This window comes from Hoplias malabaricus, chromosome 2 (assembly GCF_029633855.1).
Source record: "Hoplias malabaricus isolate fHopMal1 chromosome 2, fHopMal1.hap1, whole genome shotgun sequence".
Taxonomy (NCBI): domain Eukaryota; kingdom Metazoa; phylum Chordata; class Actinopteri; order Characiformes; family Erythrinidae; genus Hoplias; species Hoplias malabaricus.
In genome coordinates, this window is record NC_089801.1 from 71196765 (window position 1) to 71224109 (window position 27345).

Genomic DNA, 27345 nt, shown 5'->3' on the forward strand with positions numbered 1-27345 from the left:
GTCATATCACATTTAGTAAAGTTTTGTCAGAACTTTCACCAGGTGCATTAACACAGTGCTAAGCAGTTGGGTCAGTTGTCAGTTGGATGTTCCCTTATGGGAAATGTAAGGTAGCGAAAGACTACGCTGTATTTCAGCAGAGTTTTATACAAACAGTCAATTCAGGCTCTGTGCTTTCCACTCTGAGTACTGCCGCAGTAGGCAGCATTTAGTGCGTTTCAGACACAGCTGTTGGGCAAACTCAATTTAAGACTAATAACTACTCTAAAATGTTTAGTAATGTATGACTAAAATGGTGTATTAATGTATCCAGGACTGTTCTTAGTATTTTCATGTTGGAAAAAGAGTGCTTAGGTGACATACGATAGTGGCTAATATTAGCATTTAGCAGAAGTTGTATAGTCATCACTTTGAAAATTGAATTTCCTCTAAAACTCCCCTCCCACCCCACACAGAGGCTACAATATCAAGAATCAAGGGAATGAACACATGCTAGAGCTATCACAGTAAAGATGATGTGTGATTTAGTTGTCCATTTTATGTGTACAACACTAAAGCATGTAATTAGCTTATTGGCTATCGTTTACTTGTTAACACACTCAGTTGACTACAATTACACAGCATATATTATGAATTCAAACAAAGTTTATTTAGTTTCTCTGGTGAGTACAAAAATAACAGCAAAACCATTGTCTGTACAAACTAGCATAAATGCTAATATGCTACCATGTTGATTATCTGGTAGTTGAGGATAGGGTTTAATGGCCAGTGGGATATTGGGGCACAGTGATTTTAATTGATTGAAAAATGAACATTATTTCCACATGAATAAAATATATTACATCAACACAGTTTTGTACTTACTTCCTTTACTTCCTATATTTACTTCCTTGATGGTAGCTGTGTTGATGTAATGTACATATTTTATTCATGTGGAAATGATGTACATATTTGAATCAAGTTGAGTCAGTGTATCACTGTTTCAGTGCTAGAGACTCAGTATAGTAACTGTTGGCCAAAAGAGCTTTATATTTTATTAAATATGGATTGGCCTATTGAATGATTGCCAATATTGATCTATTTTGTGCGCCAGTGTATAGACGATAAAGTTCCTGGTTTTGCTTTACAAACACTACTGGAGGCCATTCTTGGGTGTTTTTACTTCAGTATACACCAGTTGTGTTTTTTTATGTCACATCCACGTCATGGAATTGATCTGTCCATGCTCTGCCCACAGATGGGTTCTTTTGTAGTTGTTATTGCATGGTAAGTTCAATGAAATTCATTCATTCATTCATGGGTCCAGAGTCTACCTGGAATCACTGGGCGCAAGGCAAGAATACACCCTGGAGGGGGCGCCAGTCCTTTACAGGGCAACACACACTCACACATTCACTCACACACTCACACCTACGGACACTTTTGAGTCGCCAATCCACCTACCAACGTGTGTTTTTGGAGCGTGGGAGGAAACCGGAGCACCCGGAGGAAACCCACGCAGACACAGGGAGAACACACCACACTGCTCACGGTCACCCGGAGGAAACCCACACAGACACAGGGAGAACACACCACACTCCTCACAGACAGTCACCCGGAGGAAACCCAAGCAGACACAGGGAGAACACACCTCACTCCTCACAGACAGTCACCCAGAGGAAACCCACACAGACACAGGGAGAACACACCTCACTCCTCACAGACAGTCACCCAGAGGAAACCCACGCAGACACAGAGCGAACACACCACACTCCTCACAGGCAGTCACCCAGAGGAAACCGACACAGACACAGGGAGAACACACCACACTCCACACAGACAGTCACCCGGAGGAAACCCACACAGACACAGGGAGAACACACCACAGTCCTCACAGACAGTCACCCGGAGGAAACCCAAGCAGACATAGGAAGAACACACCACACTCCTCACAGACATTCACCCGGAGGAAACCCACGCAGACACAGGGAGAACACACCACAGTTCTCACAGACAGTCACCCGGAAGAAACCCACGCAGACACAGGGAGAACACACCACACTCCTCACAGACAGTCACCAACCTTTTGTTGTTGCAAAGACAACAACAAAAGGTATTTGAAATGGACCCATTTATTATTACAAAATAATTATAATAATTACATAATAATTATTTTGATTAGTTTTGTTACGGGGACATCAGTAATAAAAATATTAGAAATAAAAATAATAAAAATCTAATAAAAACTAGAAGAAGAGCTTGTTGCTAGTTCCTGAATTATATCGTGTTGTCACATGAACACAAGTGAGGTTCTAGTTCTCGAATTATACGAATATAAAAGTAACACTATATACCTGCAGCTGCCATTTTAAACGCTCCTTTCATAAGCCTGAGTGATCTCCCTTTTCTCATTAATTTGATTTGATTTGATTTTTTTTTCCTTCTTCTGATAACGCTCTCCCAGGTGAAGTCCAGAGAAGTTTTAACACCTCTAACAAGTACCTGGTTCAGTAACTTTTTGATTTTCATATGTTTCGGTGCGCAGCTGTGCCCAAACTCCTATGTTGTCCAAAGAGAAGTGAGACCTGTTAAAATGCAGAGATTTGCAATCGGATGGGATTCAATTAATCAGATGACCTTTGAGTTTAGTGAAAAAGAGTGTGTAATTCAGCCTATAACTTTCTTCTAGAACACTGGGGAGAAACAAAAACATGGTCAGTTTGGATGGAAATAAAACTACAGAGGACCCCCTGTAAAAGAGAATATTACCCCAGGACCCCATGGAAATGTATTCCCATCCAGACAGACTATAGTTTTCATTACTTTATTAAATGAACAGAGAATGTTTTCAAATTAATTTATGTGCAGGATGAAAGTTCAGGGTCAGTAGATTACTTACTTACTTACATTTTATATAGTGTTTTTTCTCAACTTGCCTTCTATGGATCATTATGGTGTCACCTGTCCCTCACCAATGTTCATCATCCCGTTTGGAGTCCATACCCAGTCCAATCCAAGTTCTCTTACTACACATCAGATATTTGGTAGAGAGAGGCAAGAATTACTCTCACAGTCACTCTCACACACTCACACCTGTGGGCAATTTCACACATTCACCCAGTCACTCACACTCACACTTATGGGCAATTTCACACAGCCAATCCACCTACCCACATGTGTTCTTGGATTGTGGGAGGAAACGGAAGCACCCAGAGGACACTCATACAGACACGAATAGAAAACACCAAACCTCCTCATGGACAGTGATCCGTGGTGGGCTTTGAACCCAAGACCGACTCCAAGATCCTGAAGATGTGTGGCTGCACGACTGAGTCATATTTCAAATGAAATTTTTCTCTCTATATGTTTCTCTTTCTTTCCATGTCCTTCGTCTTTCTCTGTTACTACCTGTGTCCTCTCTCTCTCTCTCTCTCGTACTCTTTCTCTCTCTCTCAGCTCTGACTCATGCAGCGTTCATTCAAGTAAATAACATGACGAGAGAGAGGCAAGAGGGCATCCAGACAAGCCAGTGACATTTAGCCTGTACCTTCCTGTGCTCTCTCTCTCTCTCTTTCTTCTGTCTGCATTCCCTCCCTCTCTCCACTCCTTTCCTGCCACACATTCTGTCTCTCATTCCTGCCCACTGCCATTCTCGGTACCAGCAAAGCTGTCACATGATGTCTACAAAAATGGTGAAATGTTACCTTTTTTCAAGCTTGTGTCCTACTCCTCAACTTCCTTATTTCTCCTTCTCTTTTTTCCCTTACCCTCTGCCTTGCTTTCATCCTTTTCTCATTTCATTTTTCCCCTCTGTTTATATCAGAAAAACAGCCTTTGCTGGATGAAGGATGCTAGCCTCTTGTCATTCACTGGAACTTTCACCTCTCTGACACTCCTCATGTCTGTTTGTTCTCTGCTGCTCATGTTTCCATGAATATTTGCCTTGCGTATTCCTAGCTTTGGGTTCTCATTTATTTGGCTTCAGTTCCGTTCAGCGTGCTTTATTGATATGAGAAATAATCCTACATTTCCACTACTGAAGCTTGAGCTTTAGCTTGGATTTCTATAAATAAAATAAGAAAATAGAAACATGTGGACATTGTTTATATTCAAAATATGACACACTGCATACACTCCAAGTGCGTTTGACATCAGCAATCAATTAAAATCAATGTTTTAACCAGGTTTCTTCACAATTTGTGTCAAAAACTATTGTCTCCATTTTTCATATGATACCACCAAGATGGCACAGTGAGGGCTAGCACGTGTAGTTTAAAATAAGACTACACTTAAATACAGTGTCTAAAAATACATTCTATACAAGGTTATTTGATTAAATTTGGTGTTTAAATGATTAAACTTGGGCGGCACGGTGGCGCAGCAGGTAAGTGTCGCAGTCACACAGCTCCAGGGACCTGGAGGTTGTGGGTTCGATTCCCGCTCCGGGTGACTGTCTGTGAGGAGTTGTGTTCTCCCTGAGTCTGCGGGGGTTTCTTCCAGGTGACTGTCTGTGAGGAGTGTGGTGTGTTCTCCCTGTGTCTGCGTGGGTTTCCTCTGTATGCTCCGGTTTCCTCCCACAGTCCAAAAACACACGTTGGTAGGTGGATTGGCGTCTCTCAGTGTCTGTAGGTGTGAGTGAATGTGTGTGTGTCTGTGTTGCCCTGTGAAGGACTGGCGCCCCCTCCAGGCTGTATTCCCGCCTTGCGCCCAATGATTCCAGGTAGGCTCTGGACCCACCGCGACCCTGAATTGGATAAGCGCTTACAGATAATGAATGAATGAATGATTAAACTTAAAACAAACCAAACAAACAAAAATGTGCTGAAGATAACAGGCTTAATGTTGACTGATCGACTTTTGGCAAACATCTTTGGGTTGTTAGTGACTTTCAATGTATTTACAACCTAGTTATTAGCCTTTAAAAATAATATTATAAACCATTACAGGTTTCGTCTCATTCTAAAGTGGTTCCTCAGACACATATTAACAATTAAGCAAAGCTTTCTGAACTCCTGTAAACTCAGTGTCATTATACAGGTCAACAGACTTTAAAGGGAACACTAGCTGTCAATTCTGTAATGGCAGCTTCCGTATGGCTGACATAGAATCATGTCATATAATAGAGGTGAAGGGGACATGCCTACTCGCCCAGAGAGAGTGGGGAATAAACAGAGGCAGAGACAACAAAAGGCTATAGGAAAAAAAATAAAAAAACAAGGAAAAAGTTTGCTCCTTTATATTTTGTGACACTGTTGACCTTACCATTGGAACCTCATTTCAAGTAAACACTGAGAAATCTTTTGAAAGATCCTTTCATTTCTTGTAGTGGACTCCAAATCTGTCTGGATCTGCTCCTCTGACCGCATACAGATATGGGCTTGTACCCCGGCAGCAGAACTTTCTGTATTGTGTTCCAGCATCGGTGACTCAAACCTGTGTCTCCCAGTTTAACAGTTACAAACACAATTGCAGTCGGTTGTGTTCATGTGACTCGAGTCTGGATTCTGGGACTGTTGCATTTAACCACTCGTAGAGTCAGTGTCAGCAAGCTTGGTACCTCAACACTACGGGTATCCAAATTCAGCTCAGGTACTGCAGTAACGTGTAGGTCTCTTGGCAGTGAAAAAGCGACAACGTTTGTGATCATGGATTTGAAACCATACTGAATCATACCACACTCCTCCATTGGAATGTTCTGAAATAAACCCTCAACCATGGATGACTGTACCATCACTGGGACTATAATCTTCCAAGGACGGGGTCGGAGCTCTGCTAAATATTTGGAAAATTGCACCAAACAGCTAAACAATAACTTACCTGCAGAAAAACAGATAACGCCGATTGTTAACTGGACAAAGACGAAAGAAACCCTTCATTAAAGAGCATTCTAATTAATGCAAATGAATGGGTTTCTTTAACAAGCTCAGTGTTTAATATATGTGTAATCACTCTTGATTCATTGAGGATATAATATTTCTATAATCAGATAATCATGTCAGCTCCACATCTATCATCGCAAAGTGGATTTTTCTATCTGCTTGGTTTCTATTGTGATTTCAGGTCTTTGTTTTTTTTACAATTTACGTAGTCATTTGTTGGAAATGAAATCTTGCTTTTTGGTAAAGCCCTGGGGAAACCACTTTGGGAACTTAACAAAACATACACACAATACGAAGATATGAAGCTGCTATCTGTTTAATAGTTATTGAATATGTTCTTAATGCATTAAAAGACAGAAACATAGACAGAAAGGGTAACAGTGACCTGTTGTTTGCCAAAAAGCGAACCCACATCAACCTACACCGTTAAACCTCAGATCTTGCCAAATACTGAGCTTACTTAGTTGACATTAACCCTGTCAGCTTCAGCACATATTTGTTAATACATTTAACAATTTAACCACTAAGTTTATTTACTTAACCACCACATTAATGATAATGCTTTGGACCTTTACATGTGAAATTGTCACGCCTTCATCCTGTCATGTCTGTTTTCCCGGCCATGTGCTCGCTCTCAGCACATGGCTCTGTTTGTTGTTACCCTAGTTCTGATCTTATTCTTTACCTCGACATTTTCTGTAAGTTATATGACACTTTCAGTGTTAGACAAAAAAGAGATCAGTTTTGTTCTTTCTACTCTACCTTTTGTGTTATAAAAGATTATTAAATGTCATTATTAACCATGCAATAAACAGGATTTTATGCCATTTATAAACCTTTTTAAATGTAGCGTTATTTTAAAGCAGAGCAATTTGATTCTTTATCTCATTTAAGCTGTACTTCATTGAACAGTGTAAAAATATTAAATGATCAGAGTTGTTTTTTTGTGGTGGTAGAAGTGAAGTGTTGTTCCTTTAAGTGTGAAAGTTGCCTTTCCCTATATCTTAATGCTTTTGACAGTATAGGGCAAGATGGTACAGTCATGCTCGCTGCGCTAGGATTTCCACCAGCTTCAACTCAATGCCCTGAGCTCAGTTTTTTTTTTTTTTCACCTTCACTGTCTCAAACAATCATTTCAAATGGCCCAAACCTCCAAACTGACTATTGCCTCGACTCAACCTGTCATTTCAGTTACCACAGACCCAATACAGGTTTTTCAGAACGAGTATATTTACATAAAAATGTATCTACAGTGTATCTTCAGTACAGTTTTGGGACAGGGAGATCCCAGGGGGGGTTATGAATGTCCCAGAGGTATTTCCACTATATGCTCAACAATTCTAAGTTCACTCGAGCATTGCGTATTACGTCGTTTGCCTTAGATTTCTTCTCTAACACGATTGTGAGCAAGACTCACTACCATTCAAGTTTGGAATCACTGTCTTTGGTAAGTACTAGGTTCTAATGCATTGCTGCTACTATAGGAAGCTGTTATAAAATACATAGGTCAGTGTAAATATAATTCATGCAATAATAATGAAGAATAGAGCAGTTACATTTTATTTGATTAATAATAATAGCAATAATTAATAACCTACACAGTAAAGTAATTTGGTTGCCAAGCAATGTAAGTCTTTTCAGAACAGCACACTAATATAGAAATCAGGTTTTAGAATGGGAACTATGTGCATTTATCAGTTAATAACGTGAATGATTAAACCTGTATTATAGATTGGTGTAAATTGGTCTACAGTATAAGAATGAGTTCTGATTGTATAAAAATAACTTAAAGTGAGTAACCTACAGGGCATGGTAATATTGTGTCCAAGCTTCTGAATAGTGTGAGTTCCTGAGAACCCTTTACAGTCAATGGATGCTTGAAACCTATGGTCTATAAACATCCGCCAGTGCTGGGTATGGTTTAGAACATCTGAAATGCAGCCATTTTCAGTTTCTGCTTATTGTCACAGTGAGTTTTGCTTTCAGTCTGGTGTCCAGGAGGTGAGGTGAGTTCTCAGTGGGGTTCAGGTCGAGTGACTGACTTGGCCAATTAGAAACATTCCAGTTTTTGTCGTTGAAACTTGTCAGCCATAGCACCTGCACATCAGAACAGAACAACAACTATGGATTCCAATGCCTGAGTGCAGTGACAGAGAACACTGTACTAAATACCGTCTTTCAGATTAAACTTAGTATGGAGTTCCTGAATCTCTGAGGTCAAAGAAGATCCTTGGGCAATTCTTTGAAAAGTATAAGGGTGTTATCTTGATATCCAGGATATATCTGCCCCTGTGGCCACTCTTGGCTTCCTAACCATCTCCGTATTCACAAACTGGATTTAAGCGGTTAAGGACTGTGCTGCTGCAGTGCGTGACGCTGTTCCGCTGGCACTCGTACAAACCAATTCTGCCACATTTCACAGATCTGTCTTGCTCTGGATCAAGAGAAATTCCATCACATGTTTCTCACCACATCATTCTTATTAATCAGACTTATGCGCTTAGTGGCTCTTTACTGCCCTGACCTTTCGGTCCTTGAGGGTGAACCATTAGTTTGGATATTCTGGTTAACATTCTGAGGGAATGCTGAGGGATACAGTGGGGTCAGTTAAACTCTTTTGGATGCAGTGACAGCATCCTGTTATTTACTGTGTGCACTGTAATGGAACCTTATTAATGGAAAGGTTACATAGTGCAGTTTCTGCAGTGCTGAGCTAATCGTCGCAAGACCAGAGGCTCTGTACACCTTATTACAGCTCAGTGAAACATCAGTGATGCTGTAATTTTGAGTAATCCTACCTAGTGTTGCTTTAAAACATGGCCGCCACTTTGCATAAGACCCGCTCTAGATCCTTCTTCATTGAATTAATAATATCATTTGCTATATTACGCTGGTGGAATAGACTGATTGCTCCTTTAATTCAGATGCTAAGTAGGTGTAGTTGTAGTTCAGCAGGTTGTCAACAGCTTTGAATGCACAGTTGTGTGGATTAAAAAGAGCAGTGGTGAGATTGTTATACTTGAACAATGGAGGACAGTTATGGGTTAGCAGTGCTGCTCTTGCGCAAGCTGTCATAGCATTTTATGCGCTGAAATTTTGATACAATAAACAAATGATAAAAAATTCATCATGCGAGAGCTGCGCTCGAGGCAGAATTTCACCATTCCATAAAAGTCAGAGCATACAATGAAAGGAGGAGGGTCTTGGGGGGTTATTTCAATAGGCAGTGATTTATTAGTTAGCTGTGTTGCTTGAGTCAGTGCACTGCAAATTGGATATTTTCCCCACTCTAACACACTTGACTTAACATCATAATTACCTAATGAGTTGAATCAGGTGCATTAAAGCAAGGAACCATAACATTCTGCAGCATATAGCTTCCCCAGGCCTGAGAGGCTACTGCCTTAAAGGAATACTCCACAGTTTTCAACCTAAACTCTGTGTGCTGCACCTGTATCATTACCACTGATAAACGGCTTCATTTTGACTCATTTTCCTGGGTTTAGAATAGAACAGAGAAGAAATTGACTCAAATCTCCCTCATAACAGAAGCCATTGGGCACTTGAATGGGCCTAAAATATGTGATTGTGTAACGCAAATGTACTGCAACCACAAAACAACAACTATTACACCCCCAGAATGAGACAGTTTTGGAGAGTTTTACCCAGCTTTCAAACACCGCAGCAACACAGTAGAAAAGCTCCCTCTGGAAACCTAGTCCCATGAATAAATTATAGAGATTTACAGCTTAATTTACTATTATATTTGACTGATGAACTCATGAAAATGTGCTCCAAAAATGTGTTCTGCACAAATGTTTAATAATTCAGCCACTGCCCAATGGCCTCCACAGTGAGAGCATATTGAGGCACTGGGTTTTTTTCTGTTCGACTGAAGTGAAACTCCCAAAATGATCAAAAATGTTGTCCTTACCAGTCAGACAGCATCAAATACAGATGTGGCAGGAACTGTCCAATAGGAGAGCAGTATGGAACTTTTCTGATGGATGAACTTGACTTTTTTATCCAGTGATAAATCACGTCCAGTCTCTGAATCACAGACAATGCCACCAACCTGGGAGGGTGAAGGTGAGCACTCTTCCTCAGAGATGTGCAGCCAGTCTTCACCTCTTTTTGAACTGCAGGGGATCTTGTGCTCAACATGTTTGGAGGTGAACGCTAAGTCATTGCTGTTCACATGCAGAGTGTGAGGCTAGTTGTGCTCACCTGGAATCCCCGGCCTTGAATGTCTAAGGGGGTCACTGGGGTTCAAACCAGAAATCTCTTGATTATAAGGTCAATGCATACACATTACTATTCCAAACTCATCTTTTAGCCATCAACTGCCTACATTGACTGCCCAGTGGCTTCTGTGGAGCATCTGGAGTCTATGGCATTTTAGTTATATCCTAAATACAAGGGAAATACTGAAGCGTCTATAAAGCACCTCGTACGTAAAACAGCTCAAATGTGTGAACTACCCCCTTAAGCCAAAAAACTGTCTAATAGGGGACAGTATGGACCATTCCTTTTGGGAGAACTTCACTTCTGAGTGAGGTTATTTGCCTCAGTAAGGAATCATGATTTATGAAATAGCCTCCCTGCCCTCACGGCCGCCTGCGTCACTGCATTGTCGGACGTTCGCCTCTTTTCTTCACTGCCCAGATTGGAAAAAAAAAGTAATTTGTTGGGCCAATTGTCTCAAATTGTTTCCCGAATGACCTCAGTGCAATTCATTTACGTGTTTTATATTATATTATTTATTTATTTATTTCCACGAAAGGTTGCTGGGGGGGTGGGGGGTGAGGGGGTGTGGTTGCGCTGTTAATTTCCGAGCTCCCGACCTCGATTGGCCGCTGCGGGCCGAGGGTGTTTTTACCGGGTGATGGATGGAGCTCAAGCCTGGTTGTCATCTTAATCAGGGTTTCCACGGTGATGGATGTTGTCATCTTAATCAGGGTTGCCACAGTGATTGATGAGATGGGCTCTGACAGGCGGGTCAGTGATCTGACTGGCTGAGGAGTGTAGTGGGCGGGGCTGTTTGCAGAAAGAACTCAACATGGAAGAAGGGGCACTGTTATGACTGCTGTAGCTTTCATAGCTCTCATTATCTTTATTGTTACTGTTATCTTGCTATTGATTTCCTGACAGGGGGGTCATGACAATAAAGACGAGAGAGAGGGGAAGAGACAGAGACAGAGAGAGCTTTCTGCTCCACTTCTTCATTCTGTTTCTCTGTTCCCGCATGTTTTCTCTTTTCTCCTCGCTCTGCTTTTGTCTTTCTCGCTATTTCTGCTCTCCTTTCTTCTGCCGGTCCTTCTATTTTTGCTTGCCTTCTCTCTCCCTCTTTCTCCCTGGCACTTGTCTCGCTCTCTCTCTCACTCTTGCACACTCTAGTTCCTTCTCTTATACCTATATGCACTTACCCGTCTCTTACGCACTCACCCACTCGTTCCTCATTGCTTTAATGGCATAATTAGTGCAAGTTCCATTACTACATGTCTGTGCAGTCTGGGTTCTCACTGTCGGAGGTCTAATGGATTTTGTGGTTTCCACATGTTCGAGAGCAGTCTGCTTTGACAGAACATGCTTATTTGACTGACGTACTTGCAGTCTGTTGTGAAAATGGTGCTTCAACAAAAACAGACCTACATTACATAAAGTTCCACTGGCAAACACCCAGCAGCAGGTAGGTGTCGCAGTCACACAGCTCCAGGGACCTGGAGGTTGTGGGTTCGAGTCCCGCTCCGGGTGGCTGTCTGTGAGGAGTGTGGTGTTTTCTCTCTGTGTCTGCGTGGGTTTCCTCCGGGTGACTGTCTGTGAGGAGTGTGGTGTGTTCTCCCTGTGTCTGCGTGGGTTTCCTCCGGGTGACTGTCTGTAAGGAGTGTGGTGTGTTCTCTCTGTGTCTGCGTGGGTTTCCTCCGGGTGACTGTTTATGAGGAGTGTGGTGTGTTCTCCCTGTGTCTGCGTGGGTTTCCTCCGGGTGACTGTCTGTGAGGAGTGTGGTGTGTTCTCCCTGTGTCTGCGTGAGTTTCCTCCGGGTGACTGTCTGTGAGGAGAGTGTTGTGTTCTCTCTGTGTCTGCGTGAGTTTCCTCTGAGTGACTGTCTGTGAGGGGTGTGGTGTGTTCTCCCTGTGTCTGCGTGGGTTTCCTCCGGGTGACTGTCTGTGAGGAGTGTGGTGTGTTCTCCCTGTGTCTCAAAAGACTCAAAAGTGTCTGTAGGTGTGAATGTGTGTGTTGCCCTGTGAAGGACTGATGCCCCCTCCAGGGTGTGTTCCCAGAGCGGGACTTGAACCCACAACCTCCAGGTCCCTGGAGCTGTGTGACTGCGACACTACCTGCTGCAACACTGTAACTGTACTTTATAAACACAGTTCATACTGCTCTGTTTAAACACTAATTTTACTTTGTCCAAATATCAACCAGAGGCCTATGGAGTCTTCTTTTGAACCTTGCTTCCTCTCAAGGTTACATCCAAAACCCGAGGTCACACTGGGCTTTTTCCACCATCAAATTTTCATGTGTGAGTTTCCATTTCTTTCCACTTGGCGCACACCACATCTGGGCGAAAAAATTTCACCTGCAACGTTTTACATCAAGGTCAATTTTGATCAACATTGTCATGGGAATTTGTGTCTCTGACCAATAGCGCTGCTGCTCAGGCTGTGTGACCTCTGACTCTGTTTCATCTGAGCCAACATGGAGGCATGCTGACTGTTGTGGTTTCAGAACAGGAAATATTATAAAAATCTTTTTTTTTTTTTTTTTGCAATTTACAACATACAACACAAGTGAGAGTAGCAGCAAAGCTTTTTAGATGTGAAACTGCTGAACTAAAATCGGTTTACAGTTGTGATTTCTTCCCTCTCTTTCAGCCATACCTATCTCACCAGGCTGAGCGAAGCAAACAAACAAACAAACAAAAAAAACCCAGTGTGACTGGGGCTTAATATTTTGTAGGAGTTTTTTCCGTCATTGTTCAGTACAACAACTTCAGTACTGTGTATATATATTTTCTGCCCAAGGATGTGTGCTGAGCCCCCTTCTGTTCACTCTGCTAACCCACGACTGCTCTCCATCACACACCTCCAACCTCTTCATCAAGTTTGCGGATGACACGACTGTGGTAGGCCTCATCAGCATCAACGATGAGTCACACTACAGGAGCGAGGTTAGCTGGCTGGCCTCTTGGTGCAAACACAACAATCTCTCTCTGAACACTGAGAAGACCAATGAGATTGTTGTGGACTTCAGGAGAACTCGCACACAACATGCCCCTCTATCCATCAACGGGGCTACTGTGGAGAGGGTAAGCAGCAACAAGTCCCTGTGTGTGCACGTCACAGAGGACCTCTCCTGGACCGTCAACACAGCATCACTGGCCAAGAAGGCTCACCAACGGCTCTACGTTCTCCGCAAGCTAAGAAGAGCAAGAGCTCCAACCCCCATCATGATCACCTTCTACAAGGGGGCCATCGAGAGTATCCTGACTAGCTGTTTCACTACGTGGTATGGGGCCTGCACAGCATCCTGCCGCAGAACCCTCCAGCGTATTGTGAGAGCTGCTGAGAAGAACATTGGTACCTCTCTCCCCTGCCTTCAGGACTTATACAGCTCCCACCTCCTACGAAAAGCCCTCTGCTTGGCAGGTGATCCCACCCACCCGCTACACAGCTTCTTCAGCCTGCTGCCATCAGGGCAGAGACTGCGTAGTCTGAGGGCTAGGACCAGCAGACTGAGGATAGCTCCATGCTCTGCCCCCCCTCCCACTTCTGCCCCCCACACACACTACTCAGCAACCTCATCAATTACCACCAATACCCAACTGTGACTTTGAAAATCAGGCAGGCACTCAACCACTTTAACCAGCCTCCAGGCTTCATATCCCTGTATTAGTGTATGCACTACTGTTGACACCAGTTCTGTTTATATTCATACTGTCACTTAAGCTCCTCATCAGACCTAACTGTGACTTTTTTAATAGAACCGGTATGCACTTGTTCACTTTATTTAGTTGTTATACGATTATCTTGCACTATTGTCAACTCTGTCTTGTACATCCAGTATCCTACCTCCTTCTATTACGATTATCTTGCACTATTGCTCACACTGCCTTGTACATCCATTATCCTACCTCCAAATCAGGTTATTGTCTCCAGTCAGTGTCCCATTGTCTCATGTATGAGACATATGTAAAATTGACAATAAATCTCTCTTGACTTAACTTGACTTTCCGTGGCCTGGTGGTTAGAGAACTGGGCGTGGAACCAGAAATGAGGTCATGACTGAAGTGCCCTAGAGCAGGGTACCTAACCCCCAGCTGCTCCCCAGGCGGCATGGCTAGGGCTGCCCACAGCTCTCTGCCCCCTAGTGTTCACTAGTGCATGTGTAAATGTGTGTTTCACTGCACGGATTGGGTTTAATGTGGAGAACAGATTCCTCTGTGTGCAAGCACAGTGGCCAATAAAAGTGATTCTAATTCTAATTCTGTGTATTTCCATGCACACAAATGTAATGTGAATCAGAATATGTCTGTTTACACTGAGGGTTAGGGCATAACACAATGGCAATTAGTGAATCTGCAACAATATGCTTAGTGCCTCTAGCACTCCCCACTCTCTTACACCCTTCTGAGCCGCATTAGAGGTAGTCTTTAAAAGATGCAAAAGTTATGAGGACCCTGGTACACGCGCTGTGCTCAACAAAATAATTACAATGAATTATTGGAGCAGAAGCAGGCAGGGTTTATACGAGTGCATTTGTCAGACACGACTAGGCGCCTTCCTCCCTCAGAATACCGCCTTAGTAGACAGCATTCTGGTTGTTTTAGACACAGCCTCTGACTTCTCCCGCAATCCTTTCCTCCCCTCCTGCATCCGTATGTGCTTTACCGGCCTGAGCAACTCCCAAAGAAATCGATAGCAAGATAACAGTAACAATAAAGTTAATGAGAGCAATGAAAGCTCCAGCAGTCATAACACGGCTGTTTTCTTTTCTTGTGTCATTACCAACCCGATCCTGTAACCGCAGGACTTAAAAGACAGGCTCACGCTCACGCACACACATACACACATATGAAAGCATTTAGGGAGATGGTTTAAGGGCAGGAGCTTGAGCAGTTGATGCTGAGCCATTGTGTGTGGTTGCGTTTGAGAGCATCGGTGGATTTCTTCATCATCCCTCAGGCTATGTCACACTGAAATGCTTCTGCAGCATGTCCTTTGCCCGAGATGAATTGTACGTGTACCTTCTCGGGTAACTGGGAGGAAATTCGGAATTCGATTTGACATTTTTGTCCAAACAGATATCTGCAGGGTTCGGAAGTTTTTCACAGTGAAAGGGAAAGTACATCTCTGCCTCAACTTCACCTACATATTAGTGTCTGCTCTTCAGTTTCTCAAAGCCCTGCTGAGTTTTGAGGTCTGGAGCTGTGCTACACGTCCGAACATTTGTACACTGCTACACTCCTAATCAGGGCACGACGCCCGTATCAATGTCTTTGATTTCAGATGAAGCTTAGGTTCAGCAGGGCTCTACAATCTTGTAGTAATTACATGCAGCAGAATTACATTTCCGTATGTGCCGTTTAATTCGCTTATTTGGTCAAATTGAGTTTTACGGTTAGCTGCATAAGAAAGGGGCATAAATGAATTGTTTTTCTCCTTAAAAAACTAAACACCACCTCCATTACCTTTCACTACCTGAAGACAGATTTGATGAAAGTTTCATTCTAAATTCCTTGCTTGTTTCATTAACTATTATCTAGTTTATTACTGCACAGATAACACTTTTCAGATTGTTTTGATGTCAATCCCATGTTCGGTTCTCGCTCATGTGTTTCCTGCCCTTTGACTGCTACCGTTCCCTTGTGTTCTCTGTTTTGTTTTGGTCCTTGTCTCCGCCCTCCACCTGGTCCCGCCCTAAACCTGCGAGTCAGTGGCTGCTAGGAGACTGAGGACTCACAGGTGTTACCTGTTCTGTCCTTGTGTTTAAAAGCTGTGAATGACATTGGTATGTTCATGTTTTTACCAATTTCATTCATTCATTCATTATCTGTAACTGCTTATCCAGTTCAGGGTCACGGCGGGTCCAGAGCCTACCTGGAATCATTGGGCACAAGGCGGGAATACACTCTGGAGGGGGCGCCAGTCCTTCACAGGGCAACACAGATACACACACATATTCACTCGCACCTACAGACACTTTTGAGTCGCCAATCCACCTACCAACGTGTGTTTTTGGACTGTGGGAGGAAACCGGAGCACCCGGAGGAAACCCACGCAGACACAGGGAGAACACACCACACTCCTTACAGACAGTCACCCGGAGGAAACCCACGCAGACACAGGGAGAACACACCACACTCCTCACAGACAGTCACCCGGAGGAAACCCACGCAGGCACAGGGAGAACACACCACACTCCTCACAGACAGTCACCCGGAGGAAACCCACGCAGTCACAGGGAGAACACACCACACTCCTCACAGACAGTCACCCGGAGGAAACCCACGCAGACACAGGGAGAACACACCACACTCCTCACAGACAGTCACCCGGAGGAAACCCACGCAGACACAGGGAGAACACACCACACTCCTCACAGACAGTCACCCGGAGGAAACCCACGCAGGCACAGGGAGAACACACCACACTCCTCACAGACAGTCAACCGGAGGAAACCCACACAGACACAGGGAGAACACACCACACTCCTCACAGACAGTCACCCGGAGGAAACCCACGCAGACACAGGGAGAACACACCACACTCCTCACAGACAGTCAACCGGAGGAAACCCACGCAGACACAGGGAGAACACACCACACTCCTCACAGACAGTCACCCGGAGGAAACCCACGCAGACACAGGGAGAACACACCACACTCCTCACAGACAGTCACCCGGAGGAAACCCACGCAGACACAGGGAGAACACACCACACTCCTCACAGACAGTCACCCGGAGCGGGAATCGAAACCACAACCTCCAGGCTCCTGGAGCTGTGTGACTGCGACACTACCTGCTGCGCCACCGTGCCGCCCTTTTTATTTATTTATTTTAATTTTTAATTTTTTTTTACCAATTTACAACGTTTATATTGATTATTTTGTTGTCTTTGTTTGGTGTTTAGTCCTCCATTATAGGTTCTGTTTATTTTGTTTCATTCTGTCTGTGATATATTTATTTCTATTGCCTTCTATTGATTATTTTGTGTTTGTGTCTCTTCATTTTAATAAAACCACCGTATGCCCAGGCGTCCTGCCACTTCACCTGCTCTAATTATGACAGTCCAAATGTTACAAATATGGCAAAAATTGAAAGTATATATATTTTAGTTTCATGTAACAGGGTATAAAACACACTGAGTTGATCTGAAGGTAATTTCCTCAGTTGATTTTAGAAAGTTAGAATAGATTCAGTAAAATATGCACTCATTTATCTCCTCTTCTGCTGACAGACACAGATGTAGTGGTAGAACAGGTTTGACATGACTGTCCTGCTTGTGTCAATGAGCTACAAGTAAGAAATAATTAATTACAGCATGCTTTAGTCAGTGCTGGACCTGACTGTGACTTCTAAGACCTAAAGGGGAGATGCTTGTATGTCCAATTACAGAAAGATTGTATGCTTGTTCTGTAGTTCATGTTGGATGTCTCTCTCTCTCTTGCTCACTCTCTCACTCACTCTCTCTTTCCTCCATGCTTTCATTCTCAGTCCTTGGCCTCCAGTCAGGAAAAATAATAGGCTTTTTGAGTTGTGTAATTATTTCATGTTGGCCTCTCGTACGTGCTCATGAAGTGCTTCTAAAAACAGTCTTATTAGCGGAAGCTTTTCCAAAGAATTGCAGAGATCAGCACTGGATCTCGCTCGGAGGGGTGGTGGCGGTGGTGGTGATGGTGGCGTTTTGGGGGGAGTATTAAAACACAGAACATTCATCTTTGCTGTTTTTTCAGAAATGGAGACGGCAAAAAAACAGACAGAGTACGACAAGAAGAAGATAGATGAACTGGTCAGGGAGAAAGACATCCTCAACAAGGTACGTGCACATCTTGGGTGGTCCAAAATCCTCACTTTGATAAGTACACATATTACATATTACATAGTACTTAGTACTTTACGGTGACTTCATTGCACACTGACCTTTGCTATTGCACATTGACATGGTGAGCTGAGGCTCATGTGCAGCTTCTGGAACACACCCTGGAGGGGGCACCAGTCCTTCACAGGGCAACACAAACACACACACATTCACTTACACACTCACACCTACGGACACCTTTGAGTCACCAGTCAACCTACCAACGTGTGTTTTTGGAGAGTGGGAGGAAACCGAAGCACACGGAGGAAACCCACACAGACACAGGGAGAACACTCCACACTCCTCACAGACAGTCACCCGGAGGAAACCCACGCAGACACAGGGAGAACACACCACACTCCTAACAGACAGTCACCTGGAGGAAACCCACGCAGACACAGAGAGATCACACCACACTCCTCACAGACAGTCACCCGGAGGAAACCCACACAGACACAGAGAGAACACACCACACTCCTCACAGACAGTCACCTGGAGGAAACCCACACAGACACAGGGAGAACACACAAGCCTCCTCACAGACAGTCACCCGGAGGAAACCCACACGGACACAGGGAGAACACACCACACTCCTCACAGACAGTCACCGGGAGCGGGAATCGACCCCACAACCTCCAGGACCCTGGTGCGCCACCGTATGAAATATTAATAATAAGAATATTATCTGCTGTTACTGAAGTGGTAAGATTTTCTTAGCTGTTTGAAAGTGTTAACATGTTGTGATTGAAATCTTTTAATCTTTTATCCACACAAACACACACACACACACACATATGAAAGTGTATAATCAGCTCCACACTCTAAATATGTGCACTTTGTAGTTCTATGGTTACAGACTTTGTCCATTTGTTGCTCTGCATCCTCTGTTAGGCCCCTTGCACCTTGATTTCAATGGTGAGGACCCCCAGAGAACCACCTCAGAGCAGGTAGTCTATAGTTTGTGTAGTGGTTCATTCTCAGTGCTGCAGTGACACTGACATGGTGGTGGTGGGTTAGTGTGAGTTGTGCTGGTGCATGGATCAGACACAGCAAAAAGCAGACAGAATACAGTAGTGCTGCTGTGTCTGATCCACATGTACCAGCACAACACACACTAACACACCACCACCACCACATCAGTGTCACTGCAGCCATTTCAGACCTGCTCTGTGGTGATTCTGTTGGGGTCCTGACCACTGAAAAACAAGTTGTAACAGTCTGCTCTTCATGGAAGTGGTTGGACTGCCTTCAGCCACATAGGCCTAGGTCATGTACTGATGTCGGAAGATTCGTTCTGGATGAAGACGTTACATGTTAACCCAGGCTTGAAGCTTAAGCGCATGTTCAGGTGTTTCAAAACATCCCATGCTATCTGTGGTAGCAGTGAGTGCATCTTAATATAGCTGAAAACACTCATTAGATGGACTGTCCATTGCAGCCTTTCAGTTTATTCTCAGTAGAGTGTGTGCTAACTTGACTTTGAATGCAGAGCAGATGAGGTAAAAACAAAATCAGATCTGATTGGAGCAGCAGAGTCTGCTAACACACACCTTTTATGGGCTGAAGACATAAGGGTCGAGACTTACTGACCCCAGCTGAAATCTCTTTCTGAGTGCTCCGACGGAGTCTGAACTCCCACTCTTAACATAGTTATGACACTGAGGTGCGTTTCACAATCAGGTGGGAAGGTAGCTTCCTTTGCTGCTGATCTCCTGAATATTGCAGTATTGTTGTGGATATGGAGATGAGTGGCCATTCATATTTAATTACACTGGGAGTATGCTGCCCCCCCCACACCCCCAACTCACAAACACACAAACGTTTGTATTCCTACCTTAGTTGGGTGTTTCCATTTACTTTTTATGACTAACTAAATTCAGCTGTCCTACATCTAATCCGGCCATCTTAACCTTGGGAAATATAAAGAGACTTAAAGCTTTTCTGAAGCAGAAGCTTTGCTTTAGTATGAAGGTCTAATTACGATAACGACTAGTTCAAGTCCCCACAAAGTCACATTTTCCATTATCCTGGCTACATCAGGTCCCCACAATGTGTTAATAACTTGGGCACAGTAAAACACACCAACGCATTGGCAATGTGTACATGGCTGCTGAAATTGGCTCTACCCTTGAGAATGCTTTCTTTGATCTACTTTACACTGATGCTTCACAGATGAAAATAACCCTTTCATTCTGGCAAAATGGCCGATTATACTTTAGCTTTTAAGATTAGACCACTGACAGGATAGACTGGTTTGTACTTTTTTGGCTTTGTTTGTTGTTTACAAGGCTTGATTGTTTATTTTTCTTTTCCCCCTTTTAATCTGCATTCTCCAAATTAAAACAAAGAAAATCTTTGAATCAGTGGTGATAGATATGCTTACAAGGTAACATCTAATCTTTCGTATAAACATGGTGTCTGCTTGTGTTTGTTTAGAGTATGATCAAGGCGGCCAATGCCACCGAGAAGCAGCTGGACCTGGTAAAGCTGCATGAGCAGACGAAGAAAACGCTGGACCAGGAGATCCTGACGTACAGAGACGAGGCACAGAAACAGCGTAAAATTATCTTCCAGCTGGAGAAGGAGAGAGACAGATATATTAATGAGGCCAGCGAGCTTACACAAAAGGTAAACACACTTGGGATAGTGGGCTTGGACTTTATCCACATATACACAAACAAGGGAAGCAGAGGAGCCTAAATCTATACTCAGGCAAACAGTCACTGGTGTTTAGTTTCCTCACCTCTGACGTCATCGCTTCTTCTTACCACTCCACACCACTGTTGTTTACGTCCCTCAGCTCTGACATCACAATGTCTTTCCACCTCTCCACACCAATGTTGTTTACGTCCCTCAGCTCTGACATCACAATGTCTTCCCACCTCTCCACACCACTGTTGTTTACATCACTCAGCTCTGACATCACAGAATCTTCCTACCGCACCACACCACTGTTGTTTACGTCCCTCAGCTCTGACATCACAATGTCTTTCCACCTCTACACACAACTGTTGTTTACGTCCCTCAGCTCTGACATTCCAAAGTCTTCCCACCTCTCCACACCACTGTTGTTTACGTCCCTCAGCTCTGACATCACAGAACCTGGGAACCACGCCACACCACTGTTGTTTACATCCCTCAGCTCTGACATCACAGAACCTGGGAACCACTCCACACCACTGTTGTTTACGTCCCTCAGCTCTGACATCACAGAACCTGGGAACCATGCCACACCACTCTTGTTTATGTCCCTCAGCTCTGACATCACAATGTCTTCCCACCTCTCCACACCACTGTTGTTTACATCCCTCAGCTCTGACATCACAGAACCTGGGAACCACTCCACACCACTGTTGTTTATGTCCCTCAGCTCTGACATCACAGAACCTGGGAACCACGCCACACCACTGTTGTTTACATCCCTCAGCTCTGACATCACAGAACCTGGGAACCACTCCACACCACTGTTGTTTACGTCCCTCAGCTCTGACATCAAAAAATCTTCCCACCTCTCCACACCACTGTTGTTTATGTCCCTCAGCTCTGACATCACAAAATCTTCCCACATCTCCACACCACTGTTGTTTACGTCCCTCAGCTCTGACATCACAATGTCTTCCCACCACTCCACACCACTGTTGTTTACATCCCTCAGCTCTGACATCACAATGTCTTTCCACCTCTCCACACCACTGTGGTTTATGTCCCTCAGCTCTGACATCACAATGTCTTCCCACCACTCCACACCACTGTTGTTTACATCCCTCAGCTCTGACATCACAATGTCTTCCCACCTCTCCACACCACTGTTGTTTATGTCCCTCAGCTCTGACATCACAATGTCTTCCCACCTCTCCACACCACTGTTGTTTTCGTCCCTCAGCTCTGACATCACAATGTCTTCCCACCACTCCACACCACTGTTGTTTACGTCCCTCAGCTCTGACATCACAGGATTACAGAATATTCCCACCACTGTTGTTTACTTCCCTCAGCTCTGACATAACAACATTTCCCACCACTCCACACTACTGTTGTTTTCATCCCTTGGATCTGACGTCATAACTTACGTCACTCTCAGGTCTGACATTACAACTTCTTCCCACGACTGCACATGACTGTTGTTTACTTCCCTCAGCTCTGACAATCACCTGACAAAATACAACCTAAGTAGAAGCAGAAGTCTCAAAGTATTTACATAGAATTGCAGTGGAACTTCATACTCCAACCATTAGCATTTAGTTTTTTACAGCTATTCGTCTGTTTAAGTTCTTTAAAAAAAGAAAATGAGAGTTGTGACCAGTGATTAAAGCAGTACACACGCTATTGCTAACAAAACCATTTATAATATCAAAGAAATTTAACCCAACAATTTAAACTGAACAACACATTTTCATATCTAAAATGGAGCTGAATAAAAACAAAAGTAAAAATCACAGTTCAAAAAACACTCAAGACAATACCATCAAGCTACCAAGTCATCAAAATTGGAAAACATTTTAAGCGCAGACTCTGCTGTGCACATAGCTCTATAACCTCCATAGAAGAGCATGAAATAGTACAGGATGAGTGTTAGCAGCCACACATGAGCCTAAGGTCACCATGCTCCATGACAAATATTGGCTTGGGGGATATACAGCCTCCTCAGCATTGTGCTGTTAAGCAGCGAAGCACCATCCAATACCTATGGGATGAGTTGGAGTGGCATTCCTAATCCACAACTCATCATCAAACCTCACCGCCTGACCTTGCTTATGCTCTTGTGGCTGAAATCCATCAGATGAGGCCCAGAAGAGGCTGTTACTCTATGCTGTACTCACAGAGACCCTATTAAAACCCTTCAATTTTGAAGAAACGTTGGATAATCAGGTGTTCCTTAAATGTTAAGTCATATGTTATACATGTTCATACGTGAAAATGTAAAAAATATTATTCAGGTTTATTATTTAAATGACATAACCGAGACAAACCTTGAAAAATGCTGTTTTCATACTGTTATTATCAATATAATACTATATATATATATATTATCCAGAAAATGCCAACGTGCTTTATTTAAATATCATAGAATAAAATGTTAATGAAAACCAGCTTCTAAATGAGGCTGTATGGAAGATATATTCAGAACTGTGCAAATGTGCAAATGAGATGAAGGTAAATTGTGTACATTTGTGTCCTCTAAACATGAAGCCATCACCTGTATTTGTTAAATTCCATCAACAGAATGTGGTTTACTTTAATTAATAACTGATTAATCTAAGCATTTACGGATAAAAAACAATTGTAGGAGATAAAGAAGAGAAGAATGAAGATGATTAAGACTTTCTACAATTATTTATTTATTTTAAGTAAATAATTAACATAAAAAAAATTAACATACTCTCTCAGCCTTCCTGGCAGTATTGAGTGTGTTTGTTTTCATAGGAACATATACAAACAGACACATACTGGGAAATCACTTTCAAAAGCTCATATCTTGAGTTAATGTAACACAATTGTGTTCCATGTCACTTTGTATTGCTTCTATTTTGACAAATCATGGTTGATAGCTGTTATTATATATTGCAGGCATTTGTTTCTGATAGCAAAAATATATGTCAAATCAGGCTAAGTCCTGAAGGTTAGTGAAGTGGGCTTGGGACCAAATGATCACATGTTTGATCTCCTGGACCAGCAAGAAAAATGTGGTTGGGGGAGTGATGGCACTTTCAACATTCCTGGCTTAAATGCCCATGAGTAAGGCACCTAACCCACCAATTGCTCCCCTGATGCTCAGGTGAATGCTTGCTTTTCTCTGTGTGTGTGTGTGTTTGTATACTCACTGTGCCTCGTTACTAGTGTGTGTATGTGTGGCACAAATGTGTTAAAAGTAAGATAATTTCATTGCACTGTTGCTCAATGGCAATAAAAATATTTAAATCCTGTTTTAATTAAGGTTCCAGAGCAAAGCGGGGTGCCACAAGTGTTTATATTAGAGCCAATTACGTTCATGAGCTTATGTATTCAGCTTCACTTACAGATATTAACATCAAAGAGTTTAACAATATTAACCACTACATTTCCACAAGAAAGTATAAGCTATACACGTTACAAGAAAGGGATGGGAATAAAGAGACAGTAATAAAGCAGTCATAAATATGCTTTGTGAAATACATTCTTGATCATTTCCCTGTAGGAAGGAAATATACGATAAACAATAAAATAACCATAATAGTGGAGTGTAAATACAAACTGCGGCTTCCCCATTACTTTACACACTGCCCATAACTGGCATGTGATGCATGCCTTGTTGGAAGTACATAGAAAAGCTTAGCTTTACTCTCTTATGACTGTCAGATTTTGGAAGCTATGACTTTTTAATGTTTTTAAAAAACACTGCAAGTTGCGAGAAGTCATCGGCAGGTTGCGAAAGCTTGTGATTGGAGGCTAATCGTTATGCTTTTAATATGCCTCCCATCTTCAGGAAGAGTGAAGCTAGATAAAGAGTACTAGAAAAGGCCCGTCTCTCCCAGAAATGCCAGAGATATGACAGCGCACATGGCAAGGTGACTTCCCTTCTGTGTTTTCTGTTCTTAATCTCTCTGTTGACAGAGAAGCTTTCTCTGCAATTCAAGCAAGAGAGAGGGAGGCTATTTTGGTTGACAACTGCGTTATGTAGTTTAAATCTGGAACAGTACCAGTATAAAGGGTGTGCAAGCTGTATAATGAGTGAATAGGGCCCAGACATGATCTTAATGCCGTTATTTGTTGTAAAACTCTTTATGAGACGCTCGGAAAGCCTTGTTGTAATGGATTACGGCAGCATTATAAAGTGCTGATGACTGAGTGCAGGAGTGTTACTAACCATTAAAATGCTCATATAACTTGCTCACGCTGCTTAGAAACACATTTGTCAACACATCATTTTTCAGCCAAATGTTGTTTTCCAAGTATGATTAGGATGAACTAGTTACATGAATGAATGAATGACTAGAGCTGTAGCTGATATTATTGACAGTAAGCTTGACTAGGGTGACATATGAAGTATGATTTTCAATGGAAAAGGGCAAATTCAGTACTACACATGGCAAGTTATCAATTCTTTTTTGAATTTTGGCATGATAACACCTTTAAAACCCAGTAATTAAGAGTGGTTTGATTTGAAATGTTACATTCTAGAGAAATGCACCACCTAACAATGGTTGACTGTGGTAGAGATAGCAATTGGGCATCTGTAAAAGCTGCATCACAAGAAGTTAATAAAAAAAAATACTTTACAGTGGTTTGAACTGACATATTAGACTAAAATCCATTCATTGTGAGGAAAAATAATCCTGAAAACAAAGCTCAGACATCACACACAGTTTCCCTGGTGTTTTGGATAGTAAACATTATTGGCTATATTTATATTGCTGAGACCCAATCAGATGTCACCATGGAGAAAGAACAAAGTCACAATGCATGTTTGTTCAGAGTGTGTAGGCTGGTTGGCCTGAGTTTCCTTCACACAGTGTGAGAGCTTGAGAAAAGCCCCAAAAGTGTGAATCTCATGCCAAAACAGTGAGAGCTGGCAACCAGACAATGTCTGTGAAAACAAAAAAACAAAACAAAAACCAAATTATTCTGGGAGATGTCCATTTTAATTCCACCATTTAATTCGTCTACATTATGCATCCATGTTTCTCTGCTGCAACAATATTTTTAATAATTATAATTCGCAATGGCCACCACCCTAAGCTGCACTCATGTTAGACACTGCTTTTTCAAACTTCTTATTTCTGAGTGGAACCTTTGGGAGCATCCTGTCATGAGCTTAAGCCATGCTCAATGCTTAGCATTAGCAGAGGGGTATTACACCCCCCAGCATTTGGGCTTTGGAGCAGCTCTGGAATGATGGCGCACCATCTGACACCATTGGGATGAACTGGACTGGTGTTCGTGACACAGAAAGAATCACCAAACATCAGCATCTAACCTCACTAACATTTTTGTAGCTGATTGCAGTCTAATCCTCATAGAAATGCTACACAACCATTGGATCTTATGGAGGTGGTTTCCCAAACAGGGATTAAGCCTAGTCCTGGACTACGCAGCATTTTTAATTGTGATTCTCCATTGAAAGGAGGATATAGTCCAAAACTAGGCTTAATCCCTGTCCAGGAAACCATTCCATAGTGTGTTTATTATACACTGATTTATTCTTTTTCTCATTTAAAAAATAAGTTAAATCTTTTGAAATCCTCACCTTGGCTGAACCCCAGCTAATTCAGAGAACCTGGCTTTTTCCCGTACGTGCAACACCTTAGTGCTTAGTGCCAACATAAATACAGTTTCCTCTTGGAGTTTTCCCTTTTCAGCTCACATTAGCCCTTTGTAGGGAGTTCCCTGAGCTGGCAGCCTGCTAATTTGCTGAGAAAACACCCAGTGGTGAGCCGAAACAAGGCCAAATGATTCCTCCTAAGCTCAAACTCTCCTCTCTGTATCGAGCTTTTAACGAGGCAAGGAGGATTTCCCGTTCCTGAAAAGAGTGTCTAAAAAAAAAGCAGTCATAGGCACGGATGAAGGTCAGTAAATCAATAGCACTTTCATACATGCAAGCAGCACTCTTAAACAATCAGCATCACAGACCTTTTTTTTTTACACAACAACCTGTTTTATGATTCATCTGGAGAATTGTAGCTGCTAATGAGTCTATTGCTAAGGCGGTGTGTCTTGTTTGTAGCCTTATAAGTCAATAAAGTGGAACCGGGAGTGGGTAGAAATAACTCTCAAAGGTTTGTCTGAGGCCTTATTACTATTTGTTGAGGCTTTGTAACAGCTAGAGAAAACAAACAGTTATACGTGAGTTCGCACGATCTGATTTGTAGAATCCTCGTCCATAATTAGGTTCATGGAAAGGAACGCTAGCCTCATTGGGCAGTGGTGAACCATGACTATTAAAATGCGTCCTTCGTTTCAGGCCGTAAATGTCAAAGTGAAAATAAACATTTCAAAATGAATGTAATTTCTTTGAGTCCTCTTATGATCCTGCTGCTGTTTTACTGCGAAGTCAATTTTCATTCAGTTTTGGCTCTTGTACATTAAACTCCGACTTGATTTTTGAAGCTTGTAAAAACATTCCATTGCTAAATTAAAACTTATAATTGACATAATGTCACTGTCCAATGAAAAGCACGTATCTTCAACATAAGCCAGTGTTAAAAAAAGTTTATTCTATGGGATTTTGGGATTTTGGAGCATTTCTATTGGTCCATTCATAATGACATTTTTACACAATATGAAGGACTGCTTTGTCCAAATGATATATATTTCACTTATAGCATGCAGCAAATATACAGTAAGTACTTCAGTAAAGGAACTTTGGAGACTACCATTATTGTGCAGGTATACCTGACTGATCTGACTAAAACCCAATGGTCAGGCTACA

The 27345-nt window shown here is 42.6% G+C and overlaps 1 protein-coding gene across 1 annotated transcript in view; it reads left to right on the forward strand.

The window, feature by feature from the left end:
• cfap58 (cilia and flagella associated protein 58) overlaps positions 1 to 27345 on the forward strand; it is a 170872-nt gene that overhangs the window by 22058 nt on the left and 121469 nt on the right. Inside the window, exons 8-9 of the mRNA XM_066660964.1 lie at positions 17815 to 17897; positions 20376 to 20567. Coding sequence (XP_066517061.1) covers positions 17815 to 17897; positions 20376 to 20567 — 275 coding nt within the window. The remainder of the gene's footprint in view (positions 1 to 17814; positions 17898 to 20375; positions 20568 to 27345) is intronic.